Below are 27,794 nucleotides of genomic sequence, written 5' to 3'. Positions count from 1 at the left end.
CACCACTCTTCATATTGAGTTCTTGAAAAACACAAACTCCTCTGCACCCTATTGCCAAATTACTCTTCTCTTTCAATCCAAGAAACCTATTACACTCTCATCTTCTCTTCACAAACCCTAAATTGGGATTGTGAGAGTAATATAGATGGATAGGGATGGAGTGGATATTACAAATTCCCCTGGCTTTGTGTTCCTTCCTCACCTCTCTCTTTCTCCTCCTCCTTTTCTTTTATTAACAGATTTCTTCCATGCTTGTGCTTGTTGTTTTTATTTATCTCCTAAATTGACATAATGCCCTCAATAATATAAACGCAGTGTTCACTGCATCCATGTACAACATATATATAATAAGAAAATATACATCAAAATACCATATACCATATCCGTTTTCCAGAGCAGAACAAAATTCTTGATGAAGAACGACTACACTTGTAAGCTATTACTTGTAAAATATTTATCACACTATGTTACATTGAAAAATTATAGAACCTGTTCTACAAAAAAATAATATTCGGGTGCAAAAGAATAATGATGCAAAATGCTGGTATGAAACTGAAGATTTTAGGATTCGAGTGTGGGGTGTGAGGTTGATGAGTTTTTTTTTTTTTTATAATTTTTTTTTTCTGATGGTGTGTATTTAGGGATAGTTTGGGAAGATAGTGGGGTTTTCTTAGAAATTGTAAAAATTTAAATTAGAAGTTGAGGTGAACCAAAAAAAGTGCAGGATTTAAATAGAAAAACTCTTTAAAAAAGGGACATTGCGTTTCCATTGTTATGGCTCTCTTGTTTATAAAGGTCTTGACTGTATGCATTAGTGGCCCAAATTATCTTTAGGACTCTAACTAGACTTGATCTTCATAGTTGTTTGATGTCTTTCGACCATTGACCTCTTATGTATTAGGACTTTGCTTGGCATGAGCTCTTTTCCATTATACATTCTAAACCCTAGGTATTTAATTTATTTTTTGAGAAAATCGGGTGTAGTATCGTATCTCTTATATTATTAAGAAAACTCATCTCATGTGTCTTTATTTTAAGTATACATTTTCTTGCTTATAACAAATGTAATATTAAACTTACAAATTACGAGTAAAATCAGAGAAATTTTTATATGTTTCGGCTACATCACGTGATTGCTGTACCATTCAATACACATAGAACATGTGAAATAATTCTCCAACTTATTACATTGTTTTTTATGACATGTGGTTAGTTGTATTGGAAATATTCCAAATATCCTACGTCTATTTGATAGTACACCAGTCATGTGGTGTACCAGGAACACCCAAAAATTACTCGTAAAATCATTTATTTATATAAATGATAGTCTAAACTATTAATGACATGTTTACTAGGAATTGAATTGAGGAGGAGTTGGATTCAGGCGAATTAGATTCTGGATTCCTATTGAATTTGTTTACTAACCATATGGATTGAGGAGAGTTAGATTCCAAATTCCTATTGAAGTTGTTTACTAAATCATATGGAATTAGGGTAAAAGTGGTGCTAATTACTAAAATGTCCTCGTTGTTGGATTAAAGTAGATGGCAAATTTGGAATATTTAAAATTGTGTGAAGATATAATTGGTAAAAAATATGAATTCCTAATGAGTTAATTTTACAGGGATTAGAATACCACCTCCCACCCAAGAATTGAATTCCTCTAAAATCAGGAATTCAATTCCTAATTTTGTGTGGGTCCAACTTACCTTTTAATCCATAATGCTTCATTTGGATGAAGGAATTGCAAATTACATAGAATTCTAAAATGACGGAATTTAGATTTCCATCATTTCAATTTCTGGCAATTGAAGATTTCAGTGTTTGGATTTATGTATGTCGAATTTTATAAATGACAGAAATTTAAAATTTCAATGTTTGGATAGCTCATGTAAATTGTAAATGACAGAACTTAAATATTTCGATATCTTGGTCTTTCTTCCGCCGACACTGTTACCGGAATGTGAGTTCCATCAAGTGCCCTAAGACAATTCTAAACATGAAATATAAAACAGTATAAGTATGAAACTTAAGATAACTAGTTGGAAAATAAAATAATTTTTTTTTTCTAGTTATATAAGTACCTCAAATCACTGCCATTTGCTTCTTTCAGAACTCCCAATAGTACTTGGCTGGAATTTTACGTATTCTTCACTATTTCTCATCATGGCATATAAGACTCTGTTACATTGCCGACTAATTGTTTCGATTGAATGGTAATAGTCAAAACCAATGACTCTGTATTTCAAATTGTGAGCAATTATTTTCAACAATATTGCTACATATTCTTCAATTGAAATATTTCTTGTTCGAACCAACCCACCATTATTTTCTTCTAAAATTCTACATAACTTTTTTAATGCATTTTTGCTAATTTGGAATTGATCAATACAATCAACTTCTTTTCCATTGTACATATGGTTCAAATAAGATCATATTTCTTCATCCCAATCATGTGAAATCTCTTTAATACGAAAATTATCATAATACCATTGTACTAGAGTAACCATAAAAAAGATCATTGTACAAACAATAATTGTGAAATGAATTTTGGTGTTGATTTTTTTTTTTTAAAGATGAAAAGTTTGGCATTGTTTTTCTTATGTAAGTTTTGGCACATGGAAAATATGAATTCCCGCACAATAGAAATTGTGAAATGACGCCTATTTTGGTGGAAATTAAACTCGGGAATTTGATGCCTCAATTTCCACGATTTTTCCCGTGCGTCATTTAACAAATTATGCGCTTAAGTTGCCAAACAAGAGAATTGTCAATTTCTCCTCTTAAATTCCCGACTTTTAGCTAAATTCCGAGTTATTTTCCCTCATCCAAACAGAGGGTAATTGAAATTCAATTTCTGATTAGTGAATACACCATAAATTAATTTAATTTATAAGAAGATAAATTCAAATTTGGGTGAAAAAAAACATATTTACTGCTCAAACCAACTGATTTATCTACCTAAGTAATTTTAGTAGACAAATAGGTTCGTATTGCCATCACAAAATTACAACTTACAATGTAAGAAGTGGCATTGGTAAAAGTGTTGACTAAAATTGTTGGGTTGTCTAATAAAATAAAAATTTGTTGGGTTGATTATTTATTTATTTATCGTATAAGTTATTATTCGATTGATTCGAAACAGAAAGTTGAGCGAAAATTAAAAATTCGGTGCTCTCTAATCTCTATATAAAACCCAAACTCAAAAGCAGCCAAGCCATCCTCTCTCTCTCTCTCTCTGCGTTTTCCATGGCTACGCAACCTGCGTCCCAAGCCAGCCTCCTCCTCCAGAAGCAGCTCAAAGGTCACACCATAATCTAAAATTTTCTTTTTCTTTTTATTTTTCACCGTTTTTGGCAATTGGATTCATTTTGGATTTGAACCATATATACTGATTGAAATTTACACTCTGTTTTTTTTTAAAGAAAACAAGTTTAAATTTTTATTTATTTATGCAGATCTCTGCAAACACCCAGTGGATGGATTCTCGGCTGGTTTGGTCGTTGAAGAAAACATCTTTGAATGGAACGTCACAATTATTGGCCCACCCGATACTCTCTAGTATGTAACCCGATTTCGTTTGTTTTTTTTCCTTTCTTTGAAACATGGCTTTCATTATAATCAAATTCCGAGCTTTGTGTTTCTGTGCATGTTTGTGTTTCTTTAACATGCTGATTTCTTTTTCATACGACTATATGGGCTTGTTTGAATTCATATGTGTAGTTTTGCTCTATCATATCCGGGATTCCGGGTTCTGATTATTAATGGGGCTGGTCACAAAATTCACATATTTTACTGTGGTTCTTAGTTTTTGGGCAGACCTATAAGCCATTTTCATGCATTCTTTGAACCCAAAAAAAAGTTTTGGATATTTGGTTTATCATAATTCCTCTGCTGCAGTGAGGGTGGTTTCTTTAATGCCGTCATGAGCTTCCCTGAGGATTACCCGAACAACCCTCCTACAGTACGGTTTACCTCAGAGATGTGGCACCCTAATGGTAACTACCGTATTTTGTATATTGTTTCTGAATTGAATTTTCTATATTGCTTCTTCCCTCTAGTTGATCCTGGTCATGCTTCCTGAAAGTTTCTATATATTGCAGTTTACCCTGATGGGAAGGTTTGTATTTCAATTCTTCATCCCCCTGGTGACGATCCAAATGGCTACGAGCTTGCAACTGAGCGCTGGAATCCAGTCCATACGGTACGGTCTTAAGATGCCAAGATGCATTATCTCATTCTGTCATTATTTATGTCTTCTGTGCATCATGCGGAATAAAAATCATGTTACTTTCTAGCTTTTATGGTTTCACTTGTTTCACTGTAGTCGTAATAGTGCAGATTTAGGGTGCAGAGTTTGCTTGCAACTGTATTACGTTTGTGATTATCTGAACTGAATCAATTCTGTAGTTTATTGTGCATTGAGCTTTCCCCTTTCCATTTAAAGTGTATAGCATTCAGTTATTAGAAGGCTAAGTGTTTGGATGAGGAATCTGTCATTCGGAGTTATGAGTTGCACATTGTTTTTGGATAAAGAGTGAAAAACTTGGAGATCTAGACATATGGTAACTGATTGAGTTTGTGTGTGTCGTTAATACACTGACTTGACCATCTGATGGCAGTTATAATTGGCAGTGCAGCTTGGTGGTGGCTAACTGTAAGGGCTGAAATGAGATCACTGCAGGACTGAATTGTACAATATCCCTGTGGATCTCAACCTAAGCCCATATTGAGGTGCTTGTTCCTAAACCCTAGCACAACTCTAGCTTAGACAAGATTGCTTGAGTTGGGTTCAGGCTGATTATTATATTGTGCAGTAATTTTTTGACCTGCATGATGCATTGGAAACTAATGCATTGCTCAATTGGCGAAGCCCTAATTATTAGTTATTCTTGTATGTACTATAGCACCATGAACCTCTTGTTAGTTTGCTTCGTGTTCCTTCATCTCAAGGAGAGATTTTATGAGATAGGACAAGCTTATACTAAGTATAGTGAAATCCATGCTTTTTGGAGGAAATTCATCTGTTCTTATTTAATTGGTCCAGAAATGACAGATTGAATGATATAGTCTGAACATCCTGTAGGTTTCAATGGGGAAAAGTGCTCAAATGAAGGGTGTAAGGGATAGCAAAGAGGGAATGCGGCATCTGGATCAAATATGATAGTTGAATTTTCCAATGATGTATTCAGTTCCTGCATGAGGATTGAGCCTCATTATTTCAACCTGATATTTAAGCCTCAACTCTTCCCTCATTTTTGGAGGTCTGTGGCTTTTTAACATTGGACTACTTAGAGTTTTAGGTGCTTATGGCAAAGTTGGGTTGAATAGTAGGATTTTAATCAATGGCACTGGTGGTGGGAACAACTCCAACTTTTACAAGGCAATGTAATCAGTTTTTTTTTTTAATTTTGAAGTGGGGATGCAAAAAGCTGAAGGTTTTGAACAGCGACTTTGGAAGGGTTGTAGGAAACAACCATTTCTACTGCCTCAAATATAGTAGTATATACTGAAGATCATGGTGAACTAGTGATGCGTTTGTTCATATATGACTGAGGGATGTGTTTAACTGAAAAGATTATTGCTATGATTATGCTATATTATCAAATGCACAGCTCACAATCAATTCTTTCCACCTAAATTTTAGAGATGCAGGACTTGATTTAACAGGTTGAAAATTGTTGATTTTTCACTTTTAACAAAGTTTGCTTTGGTTCTGGTTTACTCATACAAACCCAATGTGCCAGCCATTTTCTTATATTTTTTTATGCATCCATATTGTTCTATGAATGTAGTTACTGTGGTCCTATTGTTGAGGCTCTACTGACAAATTTGCTGTTAACCTGCAGGTTGAGAGCATTGTTTTGAGTATAATATCAATGCTTTCAAGCCCTAATGATGAATCTCCTGCGAATGTCGAAGCTGCGGTAGGTGTTCTTCCCCCCCACCCCCAATGTTCTATTTTTGTTGATTTCATTATCATTTTTTTTAAATGTCATGCAAGATGCTGGTAGCTTGCTAATCTGCTGGCACATGTTGTTGATTATGTTTTGCAGAAAGAATGGAGAGACAACAGGGATGAGTTCAAGAAGAAAGTAGGCCGCAATGTCAGAAAGTCACAAGAAATGTTATAAGTCATGCGGCCAGAAACACTTTTAAGTTTTGTTCTGTTTGAGGAACATGCTGTTTGCAACTAGATCCTTTCTTGCATCCAATGAATACGTATGTTGCTGCACCAGTTCAGGGAAAAAGATTTGGATAATTATAAGGTTGATATATTTTGATTTTTCTTCAACTCGCGCAGGTGTTGTTGACTCTTGTGAATGCTTTATGTGGTTTTTTTTATTCGTGGTACTTTGCAAAGTCAAATATGAAATCAGGATTAAATTAGTGAACTTGGAATTTTAATGTCAAATTTGGAACCCCGTCATTTGATTGACATGTTTGAAATCTTTACCTGAATGTTGACTAAACGAGAAACACTAGTGTGCAATGGTGACAACACTGTTTTGCTATTCCCGTTTCATATAAGTTTTTCTACAACTGAACATATTATGGTCGTCTCAATTACATTGAAAACAAAATTAAAAAAATATGAAGTTGGTGAGGTGCTGAAACGACTTTGAACAGTGTATACCTGCCAGTGCAACCAGTTCATCATCGTTCTGTCTGTCGCCAATTTAATAATTGTCACGGGAATTTCATCAAAGGCAAAACTGATTACATGAAATTAATAAAATCACACACATTACATATACCAGACAGTATTTGCAATGCAGAGAAAAACAGAGGAAGGAAATTCTAAAAATGATGTAACAAGGGTTGGATTGGAGTGGATTTGGATGCGAAAAGATTTTGTTTGGAAATTGTAATTGTATTGATTGGTTGCAGGGCAGGGAGGATTCTGTCATGGCATGGGTGGGTGTACAAGTAAAACTGAGTCCTGGTGCATAAGATTGTATCTCTATAGAAGAAACCCGAAAGATGTTGTGGAGAAAAAGAAATACCAAAAAGAAAAGGAAAAGCAAAGCTGAAAGCCCCCCACATTACATTACATGACCCCACACACTCTTCCTGCCTCCTCCTGCAGAGTCTCATGTCCCTGCCTTCTCCTGCTCCTCCTTCTCCCTCCTCTGTTTATTTATTATCTCTCTCTCTCTCTCCCTCTCTCTCTCTCTCTCTCTCTCTCTCTCTTGCTGTCTTTCCAAAGCACACCCCTTTTTAGCTTTTCCTTGCTTTATCTCTCTCTTTCTCACACTCACACTTTCCTTCTCTCTCTTTTTTGGTTGGTCTGCTGGCTTATGAGTCTTATGTCTCCATAGCCCTCTCTCTCATATCACTCATTAGGCCTTATCTCAAATTTTCAAATTTTCCCATGGAACTCTCGCCTCATCGACCCGTGACTGTTTCAACTCTCTCCCCTCCTCATCTCATCTTCTTCTCCAAAAACCCACACTTTTTTTCCCCATGATTTTGCACTCTGAACCACTCTCCTCCGCCAACAACAACCCAACAAGGAGACCAATTCACCAACCATGCACTCTCCTCCTCAGCAGCCTCACCGGAACGGCGAGACGACGCCGTACCCGATCCCCAACCATCCCTTCCACTCCACTGTCTCGCTACGGAAGCTCAGGCGCTTCAACTACCTCATCCTCGTCTTCCGAATCGCCTCCTTCAGCTTCTCTCTCGCTTCCTTCATCTTCATGCTCTCCACTTCTCGCGGCCCCAACTCCCCTCGCTGGTACCACTTCGACGCCTTCAGGTACTACTATTTCCAATTCATTCATATTTGAAGTTCCTTAATTTCACCATCAGTTTTCTGTCTTTTTTTTTAATCTCTCACTCTGTTTGGCTGCCGAGAAATTCACTGCAATTCCGAAAGAGAAAAAAACAAAAACAGAAAAAGGTGAATTTTTTTATATAAAATGAATGGCGCCGTTTAGCTCAATTTTCAAAACATGTCCTTCGAAAAGTAAAGCTAATACTTCTTCGAAGAAAGATTCAATTTTTCTGAGTCAACATAATGATGAAACAGAATAGGAATTTGTTTTGGGATCGAGTTTGCTGCACTTTCTCAGTAGCCAAACAGGCAGACATTTTACCGGAAAATTGATTGGGAAAACCTGGACAGATTGGTAGTGGGAGCGAATGCAATAGTGGCGCTCTACTCTCTCTTCGAAATGGTGGCTTCGGTTTGGGAAATATCCAGAGGAGCCACTCTCTTCAGCGAGGTCTTACAGGTCTGGTTCGACTTCGGCCATGATCAGGTCCTTCAGAGCTACTCTCTTTTAGCATTTTAATTAATTAGTGTTTAAAAGTTAATTAAAAGGAAACTTAACGGGAGGAGACGTGATCGTGTAGGTGTTCGCGTACTTGTTGCTGTCTGCGGATTCGGCGGGAACGGCGTTGGCGAGGGTTTTGAAAGGGAGGGACACGTGTACGGCTTGGAACGCGTTCTGCATACAGGCGGACGTGGCCATCGCCCTGGGCTTTCTCGGGTTTCTGTTCCTGGGCTTTTCGTCTCTGCTCTCGGGTTTCCGGGTCGCCTGCTTCATTATCAAGGGGTCTCGTTTTCATCTTTAGAGAGAGAGAGAGAGAGAGAGGGAGTACTGCTGAGGGAATATTTGAGTGCCTCGAGGTGTTGAGTCCTTACTGTGTGGTCGTACTCTTGATTTTGAGACGGAATGACTGATGATGTGATGCGGATGTGGTGTGTTCGCCAGTGGCTGCAGCTTTTTCAATTTTCAGTGTATTTTCGCGGGTCTGTGTGTGTATAGGAGAGTCATGTATTCTTTATGCATTTCTACTCAATTTTATGGACTTCACTTGTTATTGATATGCATGATTATAGAGAGATGGTACGGTTAGTTGCTCATTGCTCATTTTACACGTTGAAGATTTCTAATCGTTGATGCATGTAAAACCTATTAGAATCCGCCATTTTCTAACCATTGATATGAGTAAAACCTATTAGAATCCACCAATGAGGGCGGTTGACTGACGATAGCAAAATTCAATTATATAGATGTTCTTTGCATAGAGAATTCATTTGAGTAAATAAAACACGATCACATTAGTAAATAAAAGTTAGGGCAAAAAATTGGTGCCGCCGTTATCATTGAATTGATTTCATTTCATCAAGTACTAATATTGAAGGTTTGAGTGGTGTTAGTTAGAGGGTCTTTTTCACTGTCCAAGACAAGATAAGAATCCATTTCACATCACAAAACATATTATTACAAAAAACTATTTATGAAAAAAAAGGGGGAAGACTTTACCATGTCAAATAGTTTCTAGACATAATCCATGTCATAAATATAGAAACTGTTAAGTACATTGTAACTTCATTAGTTTCTAGACATAATAGGAAGATGATGGTTGTGTTGAGAAGTGGCAAAAATATCAGCTACACCAGACTTCCATTTCAGCCTGTTTAGGTATGCTAACAAAATTGAAAAGCTACATTGTGTCATCTACGTTTTTCTGGGAGTGCCATAAGGTCTCTTCATTGGCACAAACAATGCCGGTTTCAGTTGCCCTCATATTTTGGGTCTGCCGTCACATAATGATAAGCAATCACCAGAAGAAATATGAGGATGCCAAGAAGGTTGGCAACAATCCCCAGCCCTTGATCGTCAATCATCTGTCAGGAAGACAAGGACAACCCAGTAAATTAGTATTATACTACAGAACTTCATATCATTTCTGCAGTGGACATATTTCATGCTTACAGCACAATCTATATCACACACCATACAAATAATTTATGAATATTGCATGTAAACAGTGCCTAGCAGCAATTATAACAAAAACGTTATCTACTGCTTTCCACAATCCTGACTCGGAAGCTGTAATTGTATTTGCTCAAATTTATGCAGTAGTCAATTGGAAAAGGTATAAAACTGCAAGGGGAAACCAACTTTGTCATGGAGATCAACCTTAGTGGATCGGTTACCCGTATGTTGCCTGAATACAAACGCAAGGTCAGGTGCGTGGGTGTGTGTGTATATGGTATACCTATGCATCTTCTAATGCCCAATTACACAAGGAATAACAGAGAAAATAAGGTCTGAGAAGGCACGCTCAGATATCAAATTTTTATTAAATAATCTCCAAAGTAATTTACCCAAATTCTAAACTAACCAGATATCTACATAAATCTTGATAGTGTACAAAGGCACTTTGCTTCATAGAAAACATCAAACCATGACCAGAGGCATCTTTACTCATTGGGAATATATTCCTCTATCAGGCCTCTTTTCGAAGAATATATTCAATCATATCATTCCTCTATTCTGCTTCCCTTTGTTGAATGTTGAATTCTATCCAGAGTGGGTTCTTTACAATCTGAATAATAATCCTCAATGTCTAGCTTAGAATGGCAAAAATAAGATCCGCTTTCAGCATCTTGTCTTGTCTTATTCACTAATTAAGATATTTTAGTACAGCATACACAACAATTCCGGGGCAGTTATTGAAAATGAGAGATGCAGTACGTAAGAAGTAAGAGAAGAACGCAGCAGTCATGTACATATTAAGTCACACCTAACACTATTTGCTACTTTCAGCACATTGCTTGTTCATAAAACTTCACCAATGAAGATGGGAATCTTCAATCACCTGGTGTGAACATATCTTTATCGTATCCAGAAAAAAGACTATCTACTCCCATCCTTAGTAAATATTCTCACTCTCTTTTATCTATAGCTAGCATCAACAAAAAAGTACCCCTTTTTTCCTGGATACCTTAATGTTGTGTCATCATTGTAGATGAAGCTAAACCATATGTGCAATGTGACATATCCATATACAGAATAACTTGGTAACCAGAATCTTCTGAACCAAACATTTATCTTCCAACCCACCAAAATATATCAGCCAAAAACAGTTCTTGTCACTTACCAGTAGCAAATTAGCAGCGTCTTTTTCCATTTTTTCTACCCAGAATAAAAACAAAACTCTAAATTGTCTTCCAGTCAGGAATTCAAATTACCCCAAAAAAAAAAAAGGAAATGTATAAAGTGGGTAGACGATCGCAGTGGGATTCGAACCCACGACCTTTAGATCCGGAGTCTAATGCGATATCCACTCCGCTATGCGATCATCAAGTACTCGATACTCCAAAACTAATGTCTTAAACAAACTTATGAATGTGAATTGATTCAGCATTTATAAAAAAAAAAACTGAAAAAGCACCAAATTGCTAGGGTTTTAAACTGACCAGTGACCACGACAGAGAAATCGAAATTCCAACTACATGCTATAAACTCGTAAACGATCTGAAAATGGGAGCTTCATATTAACGCTACGTGTATGCATACATATGATCTGCATCAGACAGAGAGAGAAAGTACCTTCGTGAAGATCAAATGCGAAGACGCCTGAAGCTGCGAACAGATCGTCAATGGCAAGACCCAACTTTGAAATGTAACCGAGATACGTAGGTGAAGCGGAAAAGAAACCGCCTTTTTATTCACCTTCTCGCTCCGACCCGAAATACCAACACAAGTCAACTTCTGGCCCGAATTGTTGGCCCATTTAAATACGGACTTATGGACCATCCAGAGCATGTTAGTATGGGCTTGCGGCCAAACTTTTATGCCTTGCTCCTGATAGACTGCCGTGGTCCATGTGGGATGTTTAATTTCAATTTTAAATTGAGTTTCTTGAATTGAATGTTGAGCATAAAGAAAAACAAATAGGGAAATTATCTGATAAATATTTAAGTTAATGATTGATTATATATTTCTAATTTCGATCATCAGATTGCAAATGTGTTGATAATTTAATATTTGCTCGGTGTTAAAAATTCACAAAAAATAAAAAGCAGCTGTGGCTGCTGGGATTCGAGCCCAGGTCTCTACGGCCACAACGTAGAATTCTTACCACTAAACTACAGCCACAAGGTTGTCCTCTAGTACAAAATTAATTATTTTATTCAAAACTCACTTTCTGGTTGTGGTCGTCCGAAGAAAAAGTCAAACGCAATGCGTTGGATCTGCCGTTGCGGATAACTCTTCTGCGTGGACGTTCACAGACTTCCCATGTACGTCACCTTGACCCTTGCAACAATTTCATCTCTTACTGTCATTGCACTTCTTACCCAATCCCACGGTCCCACCTCAAAGAGTAACTATCCCATGTTTCGCGCACCACCGACGCTAAGATAATTCCCCAGTAACAATTCTACAAAGACTATTATACTTTTAGAAATTTAAAAAAAATGTTAGTAAAAATGGTAGCAATCAAAGTCAAAGTTTAAGAATTATATGTGAGTTAGACCAATTAGTTAGCGTGTGTGTGTTTCGCCACTTTGTATCGGACTTAGTTCTCATCAACGTACATTAGAGTAATTTTCAAAGAAAATAAAAGTTTAAGAACATAAATATAAATTAATAAAATATTCACTTTTAAAAATAATTTAAAAAATCCAAGTTAAATATATCCACCGAAATTTTTTTTCTTTTATTTAAAAAAAAAGTGAGTGAAAAAAATTATAGCTCTAAAACATAAATTAGAAACACACACTTTTTAACAGAATAAGACAATAAAAAGTGATTTAAATATCCAGTTCACGGAAAAGGTAGAGCGGTAGAATTTATTTATTCTTGAAAGGCAGTTCCTCATTGGCTGCCTACCGCACATATCGTGTGGACCATCACACCGTAACTCAACCGAACGAAGTAGAGAACAACTAGAGATGAGCAGAGTCGGAAACTAGGATACGAATCGATGCATCATCCTACTGCGCGATGACGTGGCATGCAGTGATTTCTGCAAACTCCAAATCTTCGAAGCACCGTTAATTTCGGTTACATCTCGAACAAGGACATTATATATGTTTGCATTTTACATGTATTCGTGTTCGATGTTTTGTAGGAAACCTTAGAAATTTCACACCTTTGAGCCTTCACCTTCACTGCAAAGAGGAGAAAGCACCACCAGTTTTGTTTATTTTCTATAAGGTATTAATATATATCCATGTCGAGCATCATTTTTTAATTTTTTTTAATTACTCAATTTGTTTTTCTTTTTCTTCTTGTTTTTGGGTTGAAAAAAATTGTTGGGTTTGTGTGAGATTTAGATTTCAGATCTGAAAGTAATAGTGGTGTGGGGTTTTAGTTTCGTTGTAGAGAAGCTTTTGATGACTACCTACTTTTCGTGATTTTGAAGCATCGTACCTCTCTCTCTCTCTCTCTCTTCTAGTTGGTAGTTTGGTAGTAAACTAATTTTAAATTTTTTTTTCTTGGTTGTTTGATTCCGAAAGTTGATTTCTTTTTAAAATTCAATTTGACCCCGTTTGCATTCTGTATATAAATGCTCCCTCTCATTATCTCATACCACACTTGCACTTATTAACAGCTTGGGGAATTGGGGATTGCTCTCAACAGACAGGTGATCTGAACTTGATTGCTGTTCAGTTCATAATCTGAAAAAGAAAAAAGATCTTTGCTTTCTTCATCTGTTTTTCATAGTTGTTATTTGGGTTCTTGTAAATTTTTCTGCTGAATGATGGGTATTGACTGTTAAGTTTTGTCTCTATTCTGTCAAGTTTGATTTCATTTTGGAATCTGAGATTGTGTGTTGGTAGTGGGTGTATTTGATCTAAAATGTAAAAGTTTTGATTGTCTGGAGTGCAGAAGTTTAACAAATGGCTACAAATGGAGATCAGCAAGCCACCCCAAAACCCCCTCCAAGCCCCTCTCCTTTAAGAAATGCCAAGTTCTTTCAGGTAACATCTCTGGCCAAGTGGCATTATTTTTATTTTCAACTATTTTAACCAGCTTGGTCAGTTACTGATCTACCGCGTTATGTGCTGTTTTGCACCATATTTTTGTGGCAATTTATGTATATTCAAATGTTTATTCATCTGATGGCAGGCCAATATGAGAATTTTGGTTACTGGAGGAGCTGGATTCATTGGCTCTCACTTAGTGGACAAATTGATGGAAAATGAAAAGAATGAGGTAGAATTTTATTAATAATAAAAGGAATTAGAATTGACATGTCCAAGTGTTTATGCTTTACCAACATATTTGTATTTCCTGGTGTTGGTTTTCTTTTCTTCAGGTGATTGTTGCGGATAACTACTTCACTGGCTCAAAGGACAACCTGAAGAAATGGATTGGTCATCCAAGATTTGAACTTATTCGTCATGGTATGTCTTTTTAATAGGTCATGTTGGGTTGACCCATTATTAGAGAATACCTTTTACTTTAAAGATGCTTCTGTGTATTCAGTACAAAGAAGAAAAAAAATGAAGATTCTTGTGTGCGTGTGTGGAGATTGTGTATGTAGTTTTATATCCCCATTATCTTCTTAAACAATATCCTATTGCAGATGTATAAGCAAATTTTCAAGTGGTAAATATCTTTACTTTGTTTGGTAATATTATTTTTCCTTCATGCAGATGTCACAGAGCCTCTGCTAATTGAGGTTGACCAAATATACCATCTTGCCTGCCCTGCTTCTCCAATCTTCTACAAGTACAATCCTGTAAAGGTGCGTCTATGAATATTTCATGTTTATTTGAGAACAGAGTTGAATATAGTGTTAAGCTGTTTTCTCACAAGCATCCAGCAACCATGTGTACCAATATTCTTGGAGGTGGAATAATTGTCTTATGTGAACATTTCTTGTGTAACAGACAATAAAGACAAATGTCATTGGTACATTGAACATGCTGGGACTTGCCAAGCGAGTTGGAGCAAGGTTTGATAATCTTGTTCCGTCTTATTTGATATAGCCATCTGTGGATATCTTGTTCGTTTCTCATGGTCTGAAATTCATTCAGGATTTTGCTTACATCTACTTCGGAGGTGTATGGAGATCCTCTGATTCACCCCCAGACTGAGAGCTATTGGGGAAATGTGAATCCAATTGGTATGCTTTTCATCCTAGCTACTGACAACAAATACACTTGCATTACCTTTGATCTCTGGGGTAGAGTATATATTGTCTTTCTAAGGCAAAGAAAAATATGCTCTATTATCTCTTAAAACCTTTCTTTCATTGTATTCCAATTTATACCATGCCATAATGTGATCTATGGTTTCTCATTTTCATCTCTACAAATTTTAAAACAACTTTCATAGTGAAAACATGTCAATTGCACCAGCTTGTGGCACGTATTAATTGGTTTTGTGTTTGAAAACATAAAATAGGAGTTAGGAGTTGCTATGATGAGGGAAAGCGAGTTGCTGAAACATTGATGTTTGATTATCACAGGCAGCATGGGATAGGTACCTCTCCTTTCCTTTCTTCTTTTCTTATTAATTGTTTTTGTATTCCTTCAAATTGCTGTTCTTTGTTTTCTCATGCTAAATAACGGTCCTTCACAGAGATAAGGATTGCTAGGATTTTCAACACTTACGGACCTCGCATGAATATTGATGATGGTCGTGTTGTCAGTAATTTCATAGCCCAAGCTCTCCGGTAAGTTCTACTAAGCCTTAGTTTGGTTCTGTACACCTATTAGAGGCGTACAACCAGTGCAGTTTTCATTTTGCTTCCCCCGCCCATGTAATGCTAAAATCTTTGTTGCCCATTTCTGTAGTGATGATCCCTTGACTGTTCAAGCTCCTGGGACACAAACACGGAGTTTCTGTTACGTGTCTGACATGGTAAGCATGATTTTATTATTTTGATTCATGTTCTCGTGGAAAAATAAGAGGTCTTCATCAGGTGTTTATACAAATTAATCATACATTTTAATGCTTAAGGTTGATGGCCTTATTCGACTTATGCAAGGAGACAACACTGGACCGATCAACATTGGGAATCCAGGTTATCATACGAAGCCTAAGTGGTTAACGGGGAATCAATTTAACCTTGTAGTATTATTTCATGGACAATATTAACACACTTCTATTTCCAGGTGAATTTACAATGATCGAGCTTGCCGAGAATGTGAAGGAGGTAGGTTTTTGTATTTATTCTTGTTTTCTTTGTTTTTTTCAGCAAGGTATGCCAATTAATTGCAATTCTTGTCACCACCTCAACATCACCATGAAGTGTAAAAAGGTAACTGATTTCTTGATCATGTGACTTGCAGCTCATCAATCCTAAGGTAGAGATTATAATGGTTGAAAACACACCGGATGATCCTCGCCAGAGGAAGCCTGACGTCACAAAAGCAAAGGAGCTGCTGGGATGGGAACCAAAGGTTAAGTTGCGCGATGGTCTTCCTCTCATGGAGGATGATTTCCGCACAAGACTTGGTGTCCCCAAAAACAAGTGAGCGATGTAGCATAGAATGTGAGGGTGGTGGTGCATTTTTGTAAATTTGCTTGCCTCCACTGTGTGATACATCTTCATTTCATATGTTTCTCAAGTAGAAGAATAAGTGGTGTTTACTATTTTTGTTTTTTGATGGTTTTACTTGAAACGATTTGAATGGTATTTGAGTTTATATCAACAAGCTTCCTTCTTTTATAACATTTAGCTTCCTTCCTCTATTGAGATTGGTTCCTGTCTTGTTATGAAGAGTTGATATATATATATATATACAAACGCCAATGAGTAAAACTTCACTTCGCTTCTGTTGGGTACACGTTTCTGAGCGGGTGCGGGGGTACAGTTAATACCCATTTACGTAATAACCAATGGGTATGCGGGTGCCCGCCTCATCCCATACAAAAGTTTCAGGGAAAAGACCTAAAGGTGATCACAAGATGATTTAGAAAAAAAATTATCTGAAAAATGATCTGGTCATTACCATTACACAAAATGATTGTAATCCTTAACAAAATAAGTTGCAAAGAAATCTATGAACCTATACGATTTTTAGGAGAAAAATGGAAAATGGCACGAGGGGTAGATAAGACATTCGAGTATTGAATCTTTACGCTTCCACCACCCGTTTGGCTTGAGGAGGTAGCTTGTCCTTCTTGACTGTCTTTTTAGGTGCTTCAACCGCATTTTGCTCTTCCGTTGGGTTTTCAATCCTTGCAAAGATTGGTTTAGGTTGCGCCATGACCTGACCACTCTTTAGCCCACCCCACTTGGTGTCTCTCTACAGTGCAAAAGTACATGTTAGTTCATAAAAAAAAGTGCTTGGAAACCAGACATAAATACATTTATAAAAGTGTCAGAGAGATACCCAGGTAGCAGCATCAAACTGTTCCCTTGAGTAGCCAAGCTGTCCATATATTCTCCAAGATAAGCTCGGCGTGACAGGTGATAATGCAACTGCTATAATCCTCATTGCTTCTAATATTATCACAAGGTCCTGCTCCAAAAAAACAAGATTTTCATCAAACTGCATTTATACGTTGGCCATCAATTACAATGTTAAACCTTGAATTGACACACAGATTAAGTCACTCAAGTCCATTCTATGTATGCGTTCATTATTTGACCTACATTTTGGGTCCAGACTTGAACTCCTTTAACGGTCGGTGAAATGAGTGTTGAAGCAAAACAGGCTAATGACCTTATTGAAGGAAATATGCAAATACAAAACCACACGAACAGACAACCCAACACATACTTATCTATGTAATGCTAACCTTTGCAGCAGCTTCAGAAGCAGCACCCCCTTGCTTAAAGAGAGACCATGGTGCGCGCTCATCCATGTATAAATTTCCAGCATTGCTGATCTCTAGCACAGCCTCACAAGCTGATGATAGCGCGAGGTTTCCATACTGCACCCGAGCTTTTTCCACCTGTAAAAGTACGGAAAGTGTTGGGACAGCTAGGGTCAGAGGTTGCAACAGTTGCATACAGGATTTTAATGTCCCAAGAACCAAAAAATGAATCATAATTGCAAAAGGGTATCCATGGCTTGCAAAGCTAAGCCACCTCAAACATCAAGTGATTCCACTAATTTGACATGCTATTTTTTTTTGGTCGAAACTAATTTAACATGCTTGGGAAACCTGATAATGTTCGAAATATAATAAAAACTTTACCAATTTCTCCACAGTGTCCTTAAATGTAATTCCTTCAGCTGCAATACTTGAATCAACCACCAAAGTCGATTGGCAATTCTTCTTAAGAAGTCCCAGAGTACGGTTAAGCAGATTTCCTGCAAAGCAGAGACAACGTCAGTGCTCCAAAGAGAATAAAATAGAAAAGAAACTATCATTCATTAACCAACAAAGAATACTAATGAGGCGCAGAGTAGAGATACCAATTGAATTGGCAAGATGAGCATTGACAATATTGATGAAACGATCTTCCGAATAGTCCCCGTCATTTCCAAATTCCACCTCCCTGAGGAAGAAGTACCTGACCGCATCAGACCCGAATTTATGAACCAAATCATTTGGTTCAATTGTATTGCCTAGTGACTTCCCCATCTTCATGCCATCCTATAATTTTAAAAATAAAAAAGCATTGCTGCATGAAATAAAATTACATACATGAGATGAAAATTCAAAATGCCTACTACTCGCAGTACTGTTTTCGTTTTAAGTTGTATGAGCATCAATGATCTCTCTTTGCAGAGGGGTACACTTCAGCTCAGCAATTTAAATATAGAGTTCATGAGTGGAACGGAGTGCATGTAGCTAAGGCTATAAATATATAATCAATAGGACTGAACAAAATCTATGAACAACAGTTTGGATTACCATGAGTTTTGTCATTTTAACATACAAATGACATCCATATCACAATGTGTCAACTTAGCCCCATTTAGTAACATCAACTTTCTATCTACAATTAATTTCGAAAACGACCATTATAATTTCACGTGGCATCTCTCATATTGGACACAAAAGACAATGTTACACATAGCTAAATGAACACCTGCTGCAATGCCTAACAATGGATCAGAAACTCTAGCATGCCTTAGGCTTTAAATCTCCAGTCGACACGATCATTACTCAAAGTTTACAGGACTGAGAATTCATCTAGGATTCCAATACCAATAGCTCTATCTATGAGGAATTCAATCACATGAGGGAGTTACATGTACATCTATTCTCAGAAGAAACAATCATATATACTGCGCTCAAATAGCTCAAATACCTTTGTCAAGAATCCATGGCCAAACACCATCTTAGGCAGGCCTAGTCCAGCAGACATCAGCATAGCTGGCCAGTAGACTGCATGGAAACGTAAAATATCCTACAGAAGAATAAGGAAACATCAACTATCATACAGAATTCTATTATATATCCCCGGTTATATCCTCCTCCAATGTCATGCTTTGACATTGGAAGTTTGATTTAATATAACTTAATACGATAGCTTATTAAAAGGAACATACTTGTGAACTGAAAAAAGTTCACCTACAAAGTATGGAAATCACCATACCTTGCCAATCAAGTGTAGCGAGGCAGGCCACCCTGATGAAACGGCTCTTTCCAAATCAGGTTGCTCCGTATCTTCAGATAGTGCTGATATATAACTGTTAACAATATTTTGGAACATATACATCAAATAAATAATCTCCAATACGCATCTACCAAAAGAAATAGAGAAATCAGAAGTAAAGAAACATCTAGTGATAAAAGAAAGCAGATTCGCAATTAATCTTCTATCTACTTTTTATAACAGTTGTCTGAAAACTTATTTATTAGTCCATGTCCGCCATATGTTTGGACTTATAAATGACATAATGAAACCACACTATATTGAGTAGGTACTCACAGCTTAAGAAACAACATGACTATGAGTTACATGGGGGAAGAGAGATGAGAGGGAGAAAGAACTTTACCCCAGTAAAGCATCAAACCAAACATATATTGTTTGCTTGCTATCATTAGGAACAGGGATGCCCCACTCCACTAATGCTCGAGAAATGGAAAAGTCTCTTAGGCCACTTCTAATCCAACTTTGAACCTTGAGGAAAAGGAAAAACCTGTTTTAGTTATAAAATTATTCACACTCCTCAATTAATCAAATATAACTCTATGTGCACTAACAAGATGGAGTGTGAGAACACATCAAGAAACAATCATAATTGGCTTGTAGGGTAAGTACTACACATTACATTTGTAATTTCATATACAAAGAAACAATTTCAAGTTAAGTAAACCAATGTACTTTATATCTAACCTCATTAAGACGGAATGAAGGCTGTACAAAATTCGAATTTTTTGCCAAAGTTTCTTCCAACGACTTTTGATACTTGGACAATGCAAAGAAGTAATTATCCTCTTTCCGTGCAACACATGGCTTTAGGTGCGTAGGGCAACAGTTGTTATCAAGCAGTTCTTTCTCATCCTGTGCAATATTTAGAATTAATGATATGAGACCAATTATTAAGTATACAACACAAGCTACTCCTGAAAAATAGCTCAGTAGATATGTAGACATTGTATTCAAACAACATATATTAAACGGAAAGGAGCAGCAACATAATCCCCACTCAATAAGCAATCAAGTCAACTTCTTTAAATTACCCAGGGCAATGTTCCAGAATCAAAACTAACACAAGGATATATTATGTTATCAATACAAGTAATATAATAAATCCATCTAAAAAGAAAGTTTCATAAGGAATAAGCTTAAGTTATTCAAATAGAGTTGAGAGGGTTATCCAAAACTAAAAGGCATACACCCAGAAATACAAGTTTGAATGGAATAAGAGGGCACCTTATACTCCTCACAATTGACACAATAAAGTCCCTCATAGTCAGCCCTGTAAATGTCTCCATTGGCAAGAACCCTTGAGTAAAACTCCTTCACAATTGCTTCATGCTTGGGATCAGTTGTTCGAATGAATTTGTCATAAGCTATATCTAACTGCAATCACCAAATAACCCAAAAATTTTAAATTAATAAAAGTGAAAATAAGAGCAATTTGAACAATCAATTGAACGAAATTGTAAATTTCCAATGGCGGGTAAAAGAAAATACGTTTTTCCAGAGTGATATGTAAGACTGTGAAATGATGTCACAGTGTTGAGCTGGTGTGGAGGCACTATCAGCAGCTGCAGTGGCAATCTTTTCACCATGCTCATCAGTGCCAGTGATGAAGATGACCTTCTTACCCAACAGCCTCTGAAAGCGAGCAATGGCATCGGCAGCGATGGTGGTGTAAGCGCTGCCCAAATGGGGAGGGGCATTCACGTAATAAAGCGGAGTGGTGAGGACAAAAGGGTCACTGGCGGCGGCTTCATCGTGGACGGGAGTAGCGGAGGCACGCGTGCAAAACGACGTAGCTCTGGGTCTTCTTCTTGATGGCTGAAAGTGGAGGCGGGTCCTGAGATGGGTGGTGGCTTTGGAGTTGAGGGGGTTTATGGGGTTTAAGAAGAAGTTTATTCTCGCTGCGGCTGCTGCTGCTGCCGCCATTTTTGAGCGAAAAGCTTCAAAGGGTTGGTTTGTTGGGGTGAGGTGGGCTCAGTTCATGGCCAAAGCTTGGGTTTTGGAGTTGCAGGTGGATAAGATTAAAGAGGGGAAGTCAAATGATAAGCAAACCACAACGATAATCAGAGACTATCATCAGCCATGGTTCATCTTGATTTTTATAAATAAAAATAAAATTGATTTATTGATTAATATTAAAATTAAAATTAAGATATACGAAATTGAAAAGAGACGCCGTCTGTGGGAATCGAACCCACGACCACATGGTTAAAAGCCATGCGCTCTACCAGCTGAGCTAAGACGGCTGTTGTGCTTAATTGCAGTTTCTACAGTAATTGGATTGCTTAAGCATTTCGACTTTTAGCAGTTAACATTTATGAATTGGGTCATTTCAATCCCGTTTTAGGTTCCCGCCAATTGAAATTGTTAGTTTAACAACATCCAAAAACCTTATTCTGTTTTCACTTTCTCGTCCTGTCCAAAGGTATTCCTTTGTTGTAACCGAAAAAAAAGAAGAAGAAGGTATTCCTTTGGGAAATCAAACCAACTTGAGTAAGTGAAAGCAATTGGTCGAACCAAATAATATTACTGATGTAGCAACTTCTTATTTGTTGTGAATAAATAGTATTCAAAAGGGCTCCGAATGAAAACAAATGAACCACCATCATATCAGTTGATATCCAAAAATTGGTGTAATAAGTTATCTCTAAGAGCACCTCCACCCCAAAGGGCAAGGGCAAGGCAAGGTTTGACACTATTCATGTGAGTAGTGTCAGCCTTGCCTTTTTTGGTTCCACCCCAAATGACAAGGGCAATTACTATTCATTTTAATTTATTTTATATTTTTTATACTTTAACCATTAATGTTGGCATGAGAAGTGAAAAATAGGACTAGATATTTATATATATACAAATTTTGAAAATTTTGGTTTTTTTTTCGATTTTTTACAAAAAAATTTAGTTGCTGATGTCATCAATAACGTCATCAACCCTTAGCAAGATTTGCCTTTGGGCCTGCCCAGGCTTGTGGCCCCCATCAACTGCCTGGTCTTGCCTTTGTGTGATGGAGCCAAAAGCTGGGCCTAGGCCCCCTCCTGCCCGGGCAAACCAGCAGCACTGGAGGTGCTCTAATACCTACTCAAATGAAAATTGTGAAGAATTGATTATCTAAGAGCATCTCCAAGGGAGATGTCAAATACCAAACATCAAATTTGATGGTTGATGTGGCAATTTGACATCTTAGAGCATCTCCAACCGATGTGTCAAAAGTGCCACATAGACATTTAACGGCTAGAAATAACATCTCACATGATTCCAACCGATGTGAAAGCTTATGTGGAATGAAGGCTAGAGGTTGAGATGTTATTTTTGACATCCCAAAAGCAAGATGTCAAATGAATATTTTATTATTTTTTCTTTTCTTTTCTTTTTAATTAAAAATAAATCAACACTAAAATGTAATAAAATAATAATTTAATTTGACATATCGGGTGGAGTGTAAAGCTGTGTAAGATGTCAAATTGCCACATCAGCCATCAAATTTAAATTTGATGTTTGGTATTTGACATCTCCCTTGGAGATGCTCTTACACAGCTTTACACTCCACCTGATATGTCAAATTAAATTATTATTTTATTACATTTTAGTGTTGATTTATTTTTAATTAAAAAGAAAAGAAAAAATAATAAAAAAATATTCATTTGACATCTTGCTTTTAGGATGTCCAAAAATAACATCTCAACCTTCAACCTTCATTCCACATCAGCTTTGACACATCGATTGGAGTGAAGTGAGATGTTATTTCTAGCTGTTAAATGTCTATGCGGCACTTTTGACACATCGGTTGGAGATGCTCTAAGGTCATGCTTATAATCTAAGTGTGATTTTCAAAACCGTACTTCTTAACCAAAATGGAGCAAATCCAGTGAAATAGAATCATCATTGTAGTAAAGCAAACTTATTATCAAACATCTCTGACATTTAGCGACATTCGTGAATCGTGGTCGCATGATATAGGTTTTTAAGTCAGCCCTAAAGACTGCATTTCAATCTGTCAAAAGCTGCAGCATACATTGAACAAATTGAAAGTTTTCATTTAGAACACATGTATCATAGTCTTCTACCAATAACCATACGTCTACATCATCTTGAACCACAAGGTTGAAAAGAACCAAGATAAAAACATTTATTAAAAGCCCTTCCACTTCTGGCCGACTGAAGCTGATCTAGATTGGGTGCAAAACATTTGCTCCTTCACCTAAAACCACAACAAATATGGACAAGATATCAATAAATTGTACACCTTGGGTAAGCACATATAGAAAAACAGCACTCTGCCCGTCATGATTGGTGGAATACAAAAACTATAGCATATATGCAAGTTTACTTCACTATAGTCAGCTGGTATGAAATAATTATGATCAGAAAGATCTCAACTCAGATTCCTACAAAGGCATCTCGCTTGCACATGTAGGTTTCTTCCCCATATGGATTTTCAAAACTAGAATAACTTGTAATGTATCGTGATCGGCAGTGAACCGTGTAAGCAGCTTAGCCAATTTGTTCATTTGTTTCAAGTTTTTATTAATAGTTTAATCAGCAGATGGTGTCAATACATAATATTGAGTACCAAACCATATATAGCACTGTACTCATGAACTCTCACTTCACTGCAGCGGATTGAACAAAAATATACCTTTTGAAGGACGTGTGGAGATAGTAATTTTCTAACATAACAACCATTTGTGGATTTTCACTTGCAAGGCATCATGGATCACTGTGAGTCATAGATAAGTGACACGATGAACAATGATGACGGGCCTCAGAAATTGTTGACTCGCAACACACTTTACATCTATAGTTCAAAAAGTAAAAGAGACCAAAACTTGTTTTCCAATATGTTAGGCCTTCATGGGAACTATCTTACTACGATTCAATTGTTTCAACACTCTATGAAACACACGGGAAAGATGAGAGAGTGTGGGAGAAGAGGGGGTAGGTAACTATTTCAAACACGAGCTCAAATAAAACTTGATTTCATGCTTTTGTTATGATGGAAACCGTAAAAACTTTGTCAAAACTTAGCCAGACATTAACAACTACGAACAGATTAATCAACTAAACGGAAATGCGAATAATTCATAGAAATCATCAGTGACTGCTGATTATGTAACTCGACCAAATGTAAGCCTGAATTCATTTAAAAGACTTTGAAACAAATTTGAGGCAAAGAAAACTATGTCTCTTCATCATGGATGGCTCACTGAAACAACTTAGAACTGGATGTAAGATACACAGTAACAAGTACCTAGATCCAATTTCCATATATGGCCCAAGACAAGAGCACCAAATATCAACACTGACCAAATACGATGTCGTTTCAGCAACTCAAACCCTATCACTAAATAATCACATTTCTTCTTTGTTAAAGAAGGGACTCACGTCAAAAATGCATATTTACAAGCAATTAAGAAAATGGGTACCAAAATTAACTAGCAGTGAGCATCGGATTTTGGATCCATTACTGGTTGAGAAATTAAGAATAATAAATCAAAGTAGGGTTGAAATTTAATTTATTAAGAGATTGGGGTTTGAGAGGCGTACTTCTTATGCCTCTGCACGAACGCAGAATTCTTAGCGTCCTCCTCTGCAAAATTTATGGCATCCCCGATACAATCAAAACAAAACACAGCTTACTGATATCTTGTGTGCGTATGTAAATATGTGTACATAATCACACAGAGAGAGAGAGAGAGAGAGAGAGAGAGAGAGAGAGAAAAAAAAAGGGAGAGGGCTTGAGTACCAGTGAGACCGAGAGAAAACTTGGTGATGAGAGTGCCGGTGATGGCAAAACCGGCCAGGAAAGGCCAATTTCGGTTCCACTCACGCTTGAAGAAGATGGGCCATGGATCGAACTTTCGCATCTTTGATTTTCTCTTCTTTTCTCTCTAACCAAACGGACGGAAGTGCTGAAACGCTACCTTGGCTTGCGAGCGTTTGTTTTGGTGCGAAGCGAAGCGAGGGTCGTCGGGGGAGGGTCGAAATGACTCTTATATCCTCATAGCTGGGTTTTTTTTTTTTGGTTTTATATACTCCGAAAATATTTATGAATTATAGCCGCGCGGCTATACTTTTAAAATATTCGAATACATTTACAACGTATAGCCGAGCAGCTATAATTTTAAAATATTCGAATATATTTACGGATGTTCTGATTTATTTAAAGGGTATAGCCGCTGTGCTATACTTTCAATCGTGATGTGGCTTTGACACCTGCAATTGGTCATTGCCAATTTTTGGAGCCTGTTCTATTTCAACACATACAATTTCTAACAAAACTCCTTTGTGGAGCTATGCTCTGCGGATCTGCAAAAAGCATGGAGGGAAGGATCGGTGTCCATCCAGCAACTTGCTAAGATACTGAAGCAAGAAGAAGGTATTGCCACCATTAGTACAATCCTCTTGGCTGCTTGTTTCCTTAAATTCAGCTCAGGCAGATAATTGTTTTTTGGTATTTCAAGTTAGTTTATATATGTGTGTGTGGGAGTGTGTACTTTACAAGAAATTATGGTATTTAGAATTTACCAGTTATATTTTCCCTGAAATTCTGCCTCATTTTGTATGGCCAGGAAGCGGTCAAGAAGATATGCAGTTGCATTGATCTATGGGTTATGTTTATATCAGCAAACATACATGATTATGATCTTCATCCATTGCTCTTTACGATCATTCAGATTCTAAATGGAGTGGGTGTCTTGTTTTATGGACCCAGATATTTGCCTTTAAGAATCAAATGCATTCAATGGTTGAATCATCTCTCCTCTTCCACTGGCATTTTCATTCCTGTTGCCTCCTTGGTGTTGGATATTCTGGAATATAAAATTGGCAAGGATGTCGGGAAACCTGGAAAAGACACCAATATTTTATGTTCTGTAAAGGTCAGGGATTAGTAACTTAGGGGCCTAATAGCATGTAAAGAATATAGCCGGCTATACTATTTATAAAAAACCGACCCAGTAACGCTGCGGCTATTTTTTTTTTAAACAAAAATATCCCCAGTGTAGCTGTGCGGCTATACGATTTTAAATTAAAAATAGAGGATCCGCATGGCGCCCGCTTCACCACGTGTCCAAAAAGGCATAGCCGCGCGGCTATACTATTTTATAATAAAAACCGTTGTATAGCCAGGCGGCTATAGTATTTTTATTATTAAAAAAAAAAAAAGTATAGCCGATCGGCTATACACATAAATATATTCGAATATTTTAAAAGTATAGCCGCTCGGCCATACGCTTTAAATATTTTCGGAGTATATAAAACAAAAACACCAAAAAAAAAACCCAGCTATGACGATATAAGATGAGAGTCATTTCGGCCCTCTCCCGACGACTCTCGCTTCGCTCACAAGCCAAGGTAGCGTTTCACCACTTCCCGTCCGTTTGGTTAGAGAGAAAAGAAGAGAAATCCAAAGATGCAAAAGTTCGATCCATGGCCCGTCTTCTTCAAGCGTGAGTGGAACCGAAATTGGCCTTTCCTGGTCGGTTTTGCCATCACCGGCACTCTCATCACCAAGTTTTACTCTCGGTCTCACTGGTACTCTAGCCCTCTCCCTTTCTCTCTCTCTCTCTCTCTCTCTCTCTCTCTCTCTCTCTCTCTCTGATTATGTACACATATTTACATACGCACACAAGATATCAGTAACCTGTGTTTTGTTTTGATTGTATCGGGGATGCCATAAATTTTGCAGAGGAGGACGCTAAGAATCTCCGTTCGTGCAGAGGCATATGACTGCGAATTTGTATGGAGGAAGAATGATTCCATACGACTGCGATATAATATGATATGAACATTATATATTGTACGTTTTATATGCCCTTTCTTAATAAATAGGACTGACTGATACCACTTCGCTCACAAGCTAGTTGTTATAGGTCTAGTCACTCAAGTGTGTGCCTCATTATGAATCTAAAAAAAGAAGAAGCAAGTACCAAGTAAGAACCAACCATAGACTAATTACCTCGTTATGCCGCACAGGAAGTTCGTTATATTCAAAAGCAGCAGATAGGATATGCAAGACGACCTATAGTACAGAACCTTCTTAAGCATAATGTCATAAAAAGTAAAGGCTTTTAACTTGTGTCTTCACCATATTTAAGTACAAGAGGATCATGGGATTCTCCTAAAGAAACGTTCAACAACAAAGACACTTTCAAAGCGTTTCAAACCCTATCTGCTTTCCCTAAAACTTAGGGATTATCTGCCAAGATTCAAGAATGTCTGAAGTTGGTATTGCTTCTTATTATAGGATATAAGGCCCTATTCAGTTCATAGAGACGATTATCGGATCATGGGTTCACAGGATCTTGTTATGGCGGCTGACAAGGGTAATGTAACGGAGGCCTCAGTGCGTGGGTAAGTTGTTCAGATCTTAATTTTGACATGAGCTCATAAACGTTGTTATGAGTGCTAGAAACTTTCTATTATATGGATTTGATATTCTAATGCTTGGCATATTAATTAAAGGTTGGGTG

At 37.1% G+C, this 27,794-nt stretch overlaps 6 protein-coding genes, 3 non-coding genes and 1 pseudogene across 10 annotated transcripts; 4 read left to right on the top strand and 6 right to left on the bottom strand.

Moving 5' to 3' along the window:
* The first annotated feature begins 3,138 nt into the window (after positions 1–3,138).
* Positions 3,139–6,395, top strand: UBC14 (ubiquitin-conjugating enzyme 14). Its single transcript, XM_021957975.2, has 6 exons — positions 3,139–3,304; positions 3,459–3,561; positions 3,901–3,998; positions 4,104–4,204; positions 5,850–5,927; positions 6,057–6,395. Exons 1-6 carry the CDS (start codon positions 3,250–3,252, stop codon positions 6,132–6,134), a joined length of 513 nt encoding a protein of 170 aa, XP_021813667.1. The 5' UTR covers positions 3,139–3,249; the 3' UTR covers positions 6,135–6,395.
* Positions 6,396–7,074: 679 nt separating this feature from the next.
* On the top strand, positions 7,075–8,841 carry LOC110756587 (CASP-like protein 4C1). Its single transcript, XM_021958027.2, has 3 exons — positions 7,075–7,765; positions 8,135–8,270; positions 8,365–8,841. The coding sequence occupies exons 1-3, from the start codon at positions 7,536–7,538 to the stop codon at positions 8,584–8,586; spliced, it is 588 nt and encodes a 195-aa protein (XP_021813719.1). The 5' UTR covers positions 7,075–7,535; the 3' UTR covers positions 8,587–8,841.
* Positions 8,842–9,283: 442 nt separating this feature from the next.
* On the bottom strand, positions 9,284–11,588 carry LOC110756557 (uncharacterized). Its single transcript, XM_021957998.2, has 2 exons — positions 11,358–11,588; positions 9,284–9,646 (listed from the first exon to the last, which is right to left on the bottom strand). Exons 1-2 carry the CDS (start codon positions 11,571–11,573, stop codon positions 9,533–9,535), a joined length of 330 nt encoding a protein of 109 aa, XP_021813690.1. The 5' UTR covers positions 11,574–11,588; the 3' UTR covers positions 9,284–9,532.
* On the bottom strand, positions 11,034–11,106 carry TRNAR-CCG (transfer RNA arginine (anticodon CCG)). Its single transcript has one exon. It is a non-coding gene; the product is annotated as a tRNA-Arg (tRNA).
* A 246-nt stretch (positions 11,589–11,834) lies between the features above and the next one.
* TRNAH-GUG (transfer RNA histidin (anticodon GUG)) lies at positions 11,835–11,906 on the bottom strand. The gene has a single exon. It is a non-coding gene; the product is annotated as a tRNA-His (tRNA).
* An 823-nt stretch (positions 11,907–12,729) lies between these two features.
* LOC110756609 (UDP-glucuronic acid decarboxylase 5) lies at positions 12,730–16,440 on the top strand. 2 transcript variants are annotated; one of them, XM_021958051.2, is made up of 14 exons: positions 12,730–12,968; positions 13,366–13,398; positions 13,644–13,735; positions 13,884–13,970; positions 14,074–14,161; positions 14,414–14,505; positions 14,651–14,715; positions 14,798–14,886; positions 15,168–15,245; positions 15,345–15,438; positions 15,560–15,626; positions 15,726–15,789; positions 15,881–15,921; positions 16,058–16,440. In XM_021958051.2, exons 3-14 carry the CDS (start codon positions 13,655–13,657, stop codon positions 16,241–16,243), a joined length of 1,032 nt encoding a protein of 343 aa, XP_021813743.1. In that variant the 5' UTR covers positions 12,730–12,968; positions 13,366–13,398; positions 13,644–13,654; the 3' UTR covers positions 16,244–16,440. The 2 variants fall into 2 exon arrangements, with proteins under 2 accessions (XP_021813743.1, XP_021813742.1); XM_021958050.2 differs by lacking the exon at positions 13,366–13,398 and having other exon boundaries at positions 12,731–12,968.
* Positions 16,441–16,680: 240 nt separating this feature from the next.
* OVA1 (methionyl-tRNA synthetase / methionine-tRNA ligase / MetRS (cpMetRS)) lies at positions 16,681–21,416 on the bottom strand. The gene is made up of 11 exons (XM_021958049.2): positions 20,815–21,416; positions 20,551–20,700; positions 20,011–20,178; positions 19,670–19,794; positions 19,267–19,360; positions 18,979–19,077; positions 18,137–18,317; positions 17,916–18,031; positions 17,514–17,669; positions 17,105–17,233; positions 16,681–17,017 (listed from the first exon to the last, which is right to left on the bottom strand). Exons 1-11 carry the CDS (start codon positions 21,247–21,249, stop codon positions 16,847–16,849), a joined length of 1,824 nt encoding a protein of 607 aa, XP_021813741.1. The 5' UTR covers positions 21,250–21,416; the 3' UTR covers positions 16,681–16,846.
* An 80-nt stretch (positions 21,417–21,496) lies between these two features.
* TRNAK-UUU (transfer RNA lysine (anticodon UUU)) lies at positions 21,497–21,569 on the bottom strand. Its single transcript has one exon. It is a non-coding gene; the product is annotated as a tRNA-Lys (tRNA).
* A 1,767-nt stretch (positions 21,570–23,336) lies between these two features.
* LOC110756533 (ATP synthase small subunit 6, mitochondrial) lies at positions 23,337–25,290 on the bottom strand. The gene is made up of 3 exons (XM_021957969.2): positions 25,067–25,290; positions 24,868–24,910; positions 23,337–23,521 (listed from the first exon to the last, which is right to left on the bottom strand). Exons 1-3 carry the CDS (start codon positions 25,185–25,187, stop codon positions 23,518–23,520), a joined length of 168 nt encoding a protein of 55 aa, XP_021813661.1. The 5' UTR covers positions 25,188–25,290; the 3' UTR covers positions 23,337–23,517.
* A 1,409-nt stretch (positions 25,291–26,699) lies between these two features.
* On the top strand, positions 26,700–27,104 carry LOC148297011 (ATP synthase small subunit 6-A, mitochondrial pseudogene; annotated as a pseudogene).
* Positions 27,105–27,794: the final 690 nt, after the last annotated feature.

The sequence above is a fragment of the Prunus avium genome, chromosome 2 (assembly GCF_965620075.1).
Source record: "Prunus avium chromosome 2, drPruAviu1.hap1.1, whole genome shotgun sequence".
In the NCBI taxonomy this organism is placed as follows: domain Eukaryota; kingdom Viridiplantae; phylum Streptophyta; class Magnoliopsida; order Rosales; family Rosaceae; genus Prunus; species Prunus avium.
Note: the sequence above shows the minus strand (reverse complement) of the source record. Positions and strands in the feature narration are given on the sequence as shown.

What these genes read in the sequence shown, in the direction of transcription:
- LOC110756557 (XM_021957998.2), bottom strand. Translation starts at nt 11,573, where the DNA reads ATGCTCTGGATGGTCCATAAGTCCGTATTTAAATGGGCCAACAATTCG. An exon ending in CGCATTTGATCTTCACGAAG is followed by an intron (nt 9,647 to 11,357) that starts GTACTTTCTCTC and finishes TCTTCCTGACAG; the next exon opens with ATGATTGACGATCAAGGGCT.
- LOC110756587 (XM_021958027.2), top strand. Translation starts at nt 7,536, where the DNA reads ATGCACTCTCCTCCTCAGCAGCCTCACCGGAACGGCGAGACGACGCCG. An exon ending in TACCACTTCGACGCCTTCAG is followed by an intron (nt 7,766 to 8,134) that starts GTACTACTATTT and finishes AAACCTGGACAG; the next exon opens with ATTGGTAGTGGGAGCGAATG. An exon ending in TCGACTTCGGCCATGATCAG is followed by an intron (nt 8,271 to 8,364) that starts GTCCTTCAGAGC and finishes GTGATCGTGTAG; the next exon opens with GTGTTCGCGTACTTGTTGCT.
- LOC110756533 (XM_021957969.2), bottom strand. Translation starts at nt 25,187, where the DNA reads ATGCGAAAGTTCGATCCATGGCCCATCTTCTTCAAGCGTGAGTGGAAC. An exon ending in GTTTTCTCTCGGTCTCACTG is followed by an intron (nt 24,911 to 25,066) that starts GTACTCAAGCCC and finishes TAAATTTTGCAG; the next exon opens with AGGAGGACGCTAAGAATTCT.
- OVA1 (XM_021958049.2), bottom strand. Translation starts at nt 21,249, where the DNA reads ATGGCGGCAGCAGCAGCAGCCGCAGCGAGAATAAACTTCTTCTTAAAC. An exon ending in CGCTACACTTGATTGGCAAG is followed by an intron (nt 19,078 to 19,266) that starts GTATGGTGATTT and finishes ATTCTTCTGTAG; the next exon opens with GATATTTTACGTTTCCATGC. An exon ending in AGTTTGATGCTGCTACCTGG is followed by an intron (nt 17,018 to 17,104) that starts GTATCTCTCTGA and finishes TTTGCACTGTAG; the next exon opens with AGAGACACCAAGTGGGGTGG.
- LOC110756609 (XM_021958051.2), top strand. Translation starts at nt 13,655, where the DNA reads ATGGCTACAAATGGAGATCAGCAAGCCACCCCAAAACCCCCTCCAAGC. An exon ending in TGGAAAATGAAAAGAATGAG is followed by an intron (nt 13,971 to 14,073) that starts GTAGAATTTTAT and finishes TCTTTTCTTCAG; the next exon opens with GTGATTGTTGCGGATAACTA. An exon ending in ACAAGTACAATCCTGTAAAG is followed by an intron (nt 14,506 to 14,650) that starts GTGCGTCTATGA and finishes CTTGTGTAACAG; the next exon opens with ACAATAAAGACAAATGTCAT.
- UBC14 (XM_021957975.2), top strand. Translation starts at nt 3,250, where the DNA reads ATGGCTACGCAACCTGCGTCCCAAGCCAGCCTCCTCCTCCAGAAGCAG. An exon ending in GGCCCACCCGATACTCTCTA is followed by an intron (nt 3,562 to 3,900) that starts GTATGTAACCCG and finishes CCTCTGCTGCAG; the next exon opens with TGAGGGTGGTTTCTTTAATG. An exon ending in GCTGGAATCCAGTCCATACG is followed by an intron (nt 4,205 to 5,849) that starts GTACGGTCTTAA and finishes GTTAACCTGCAG; the next exon opens with GTTGAGAGCATTGTTTTGAG.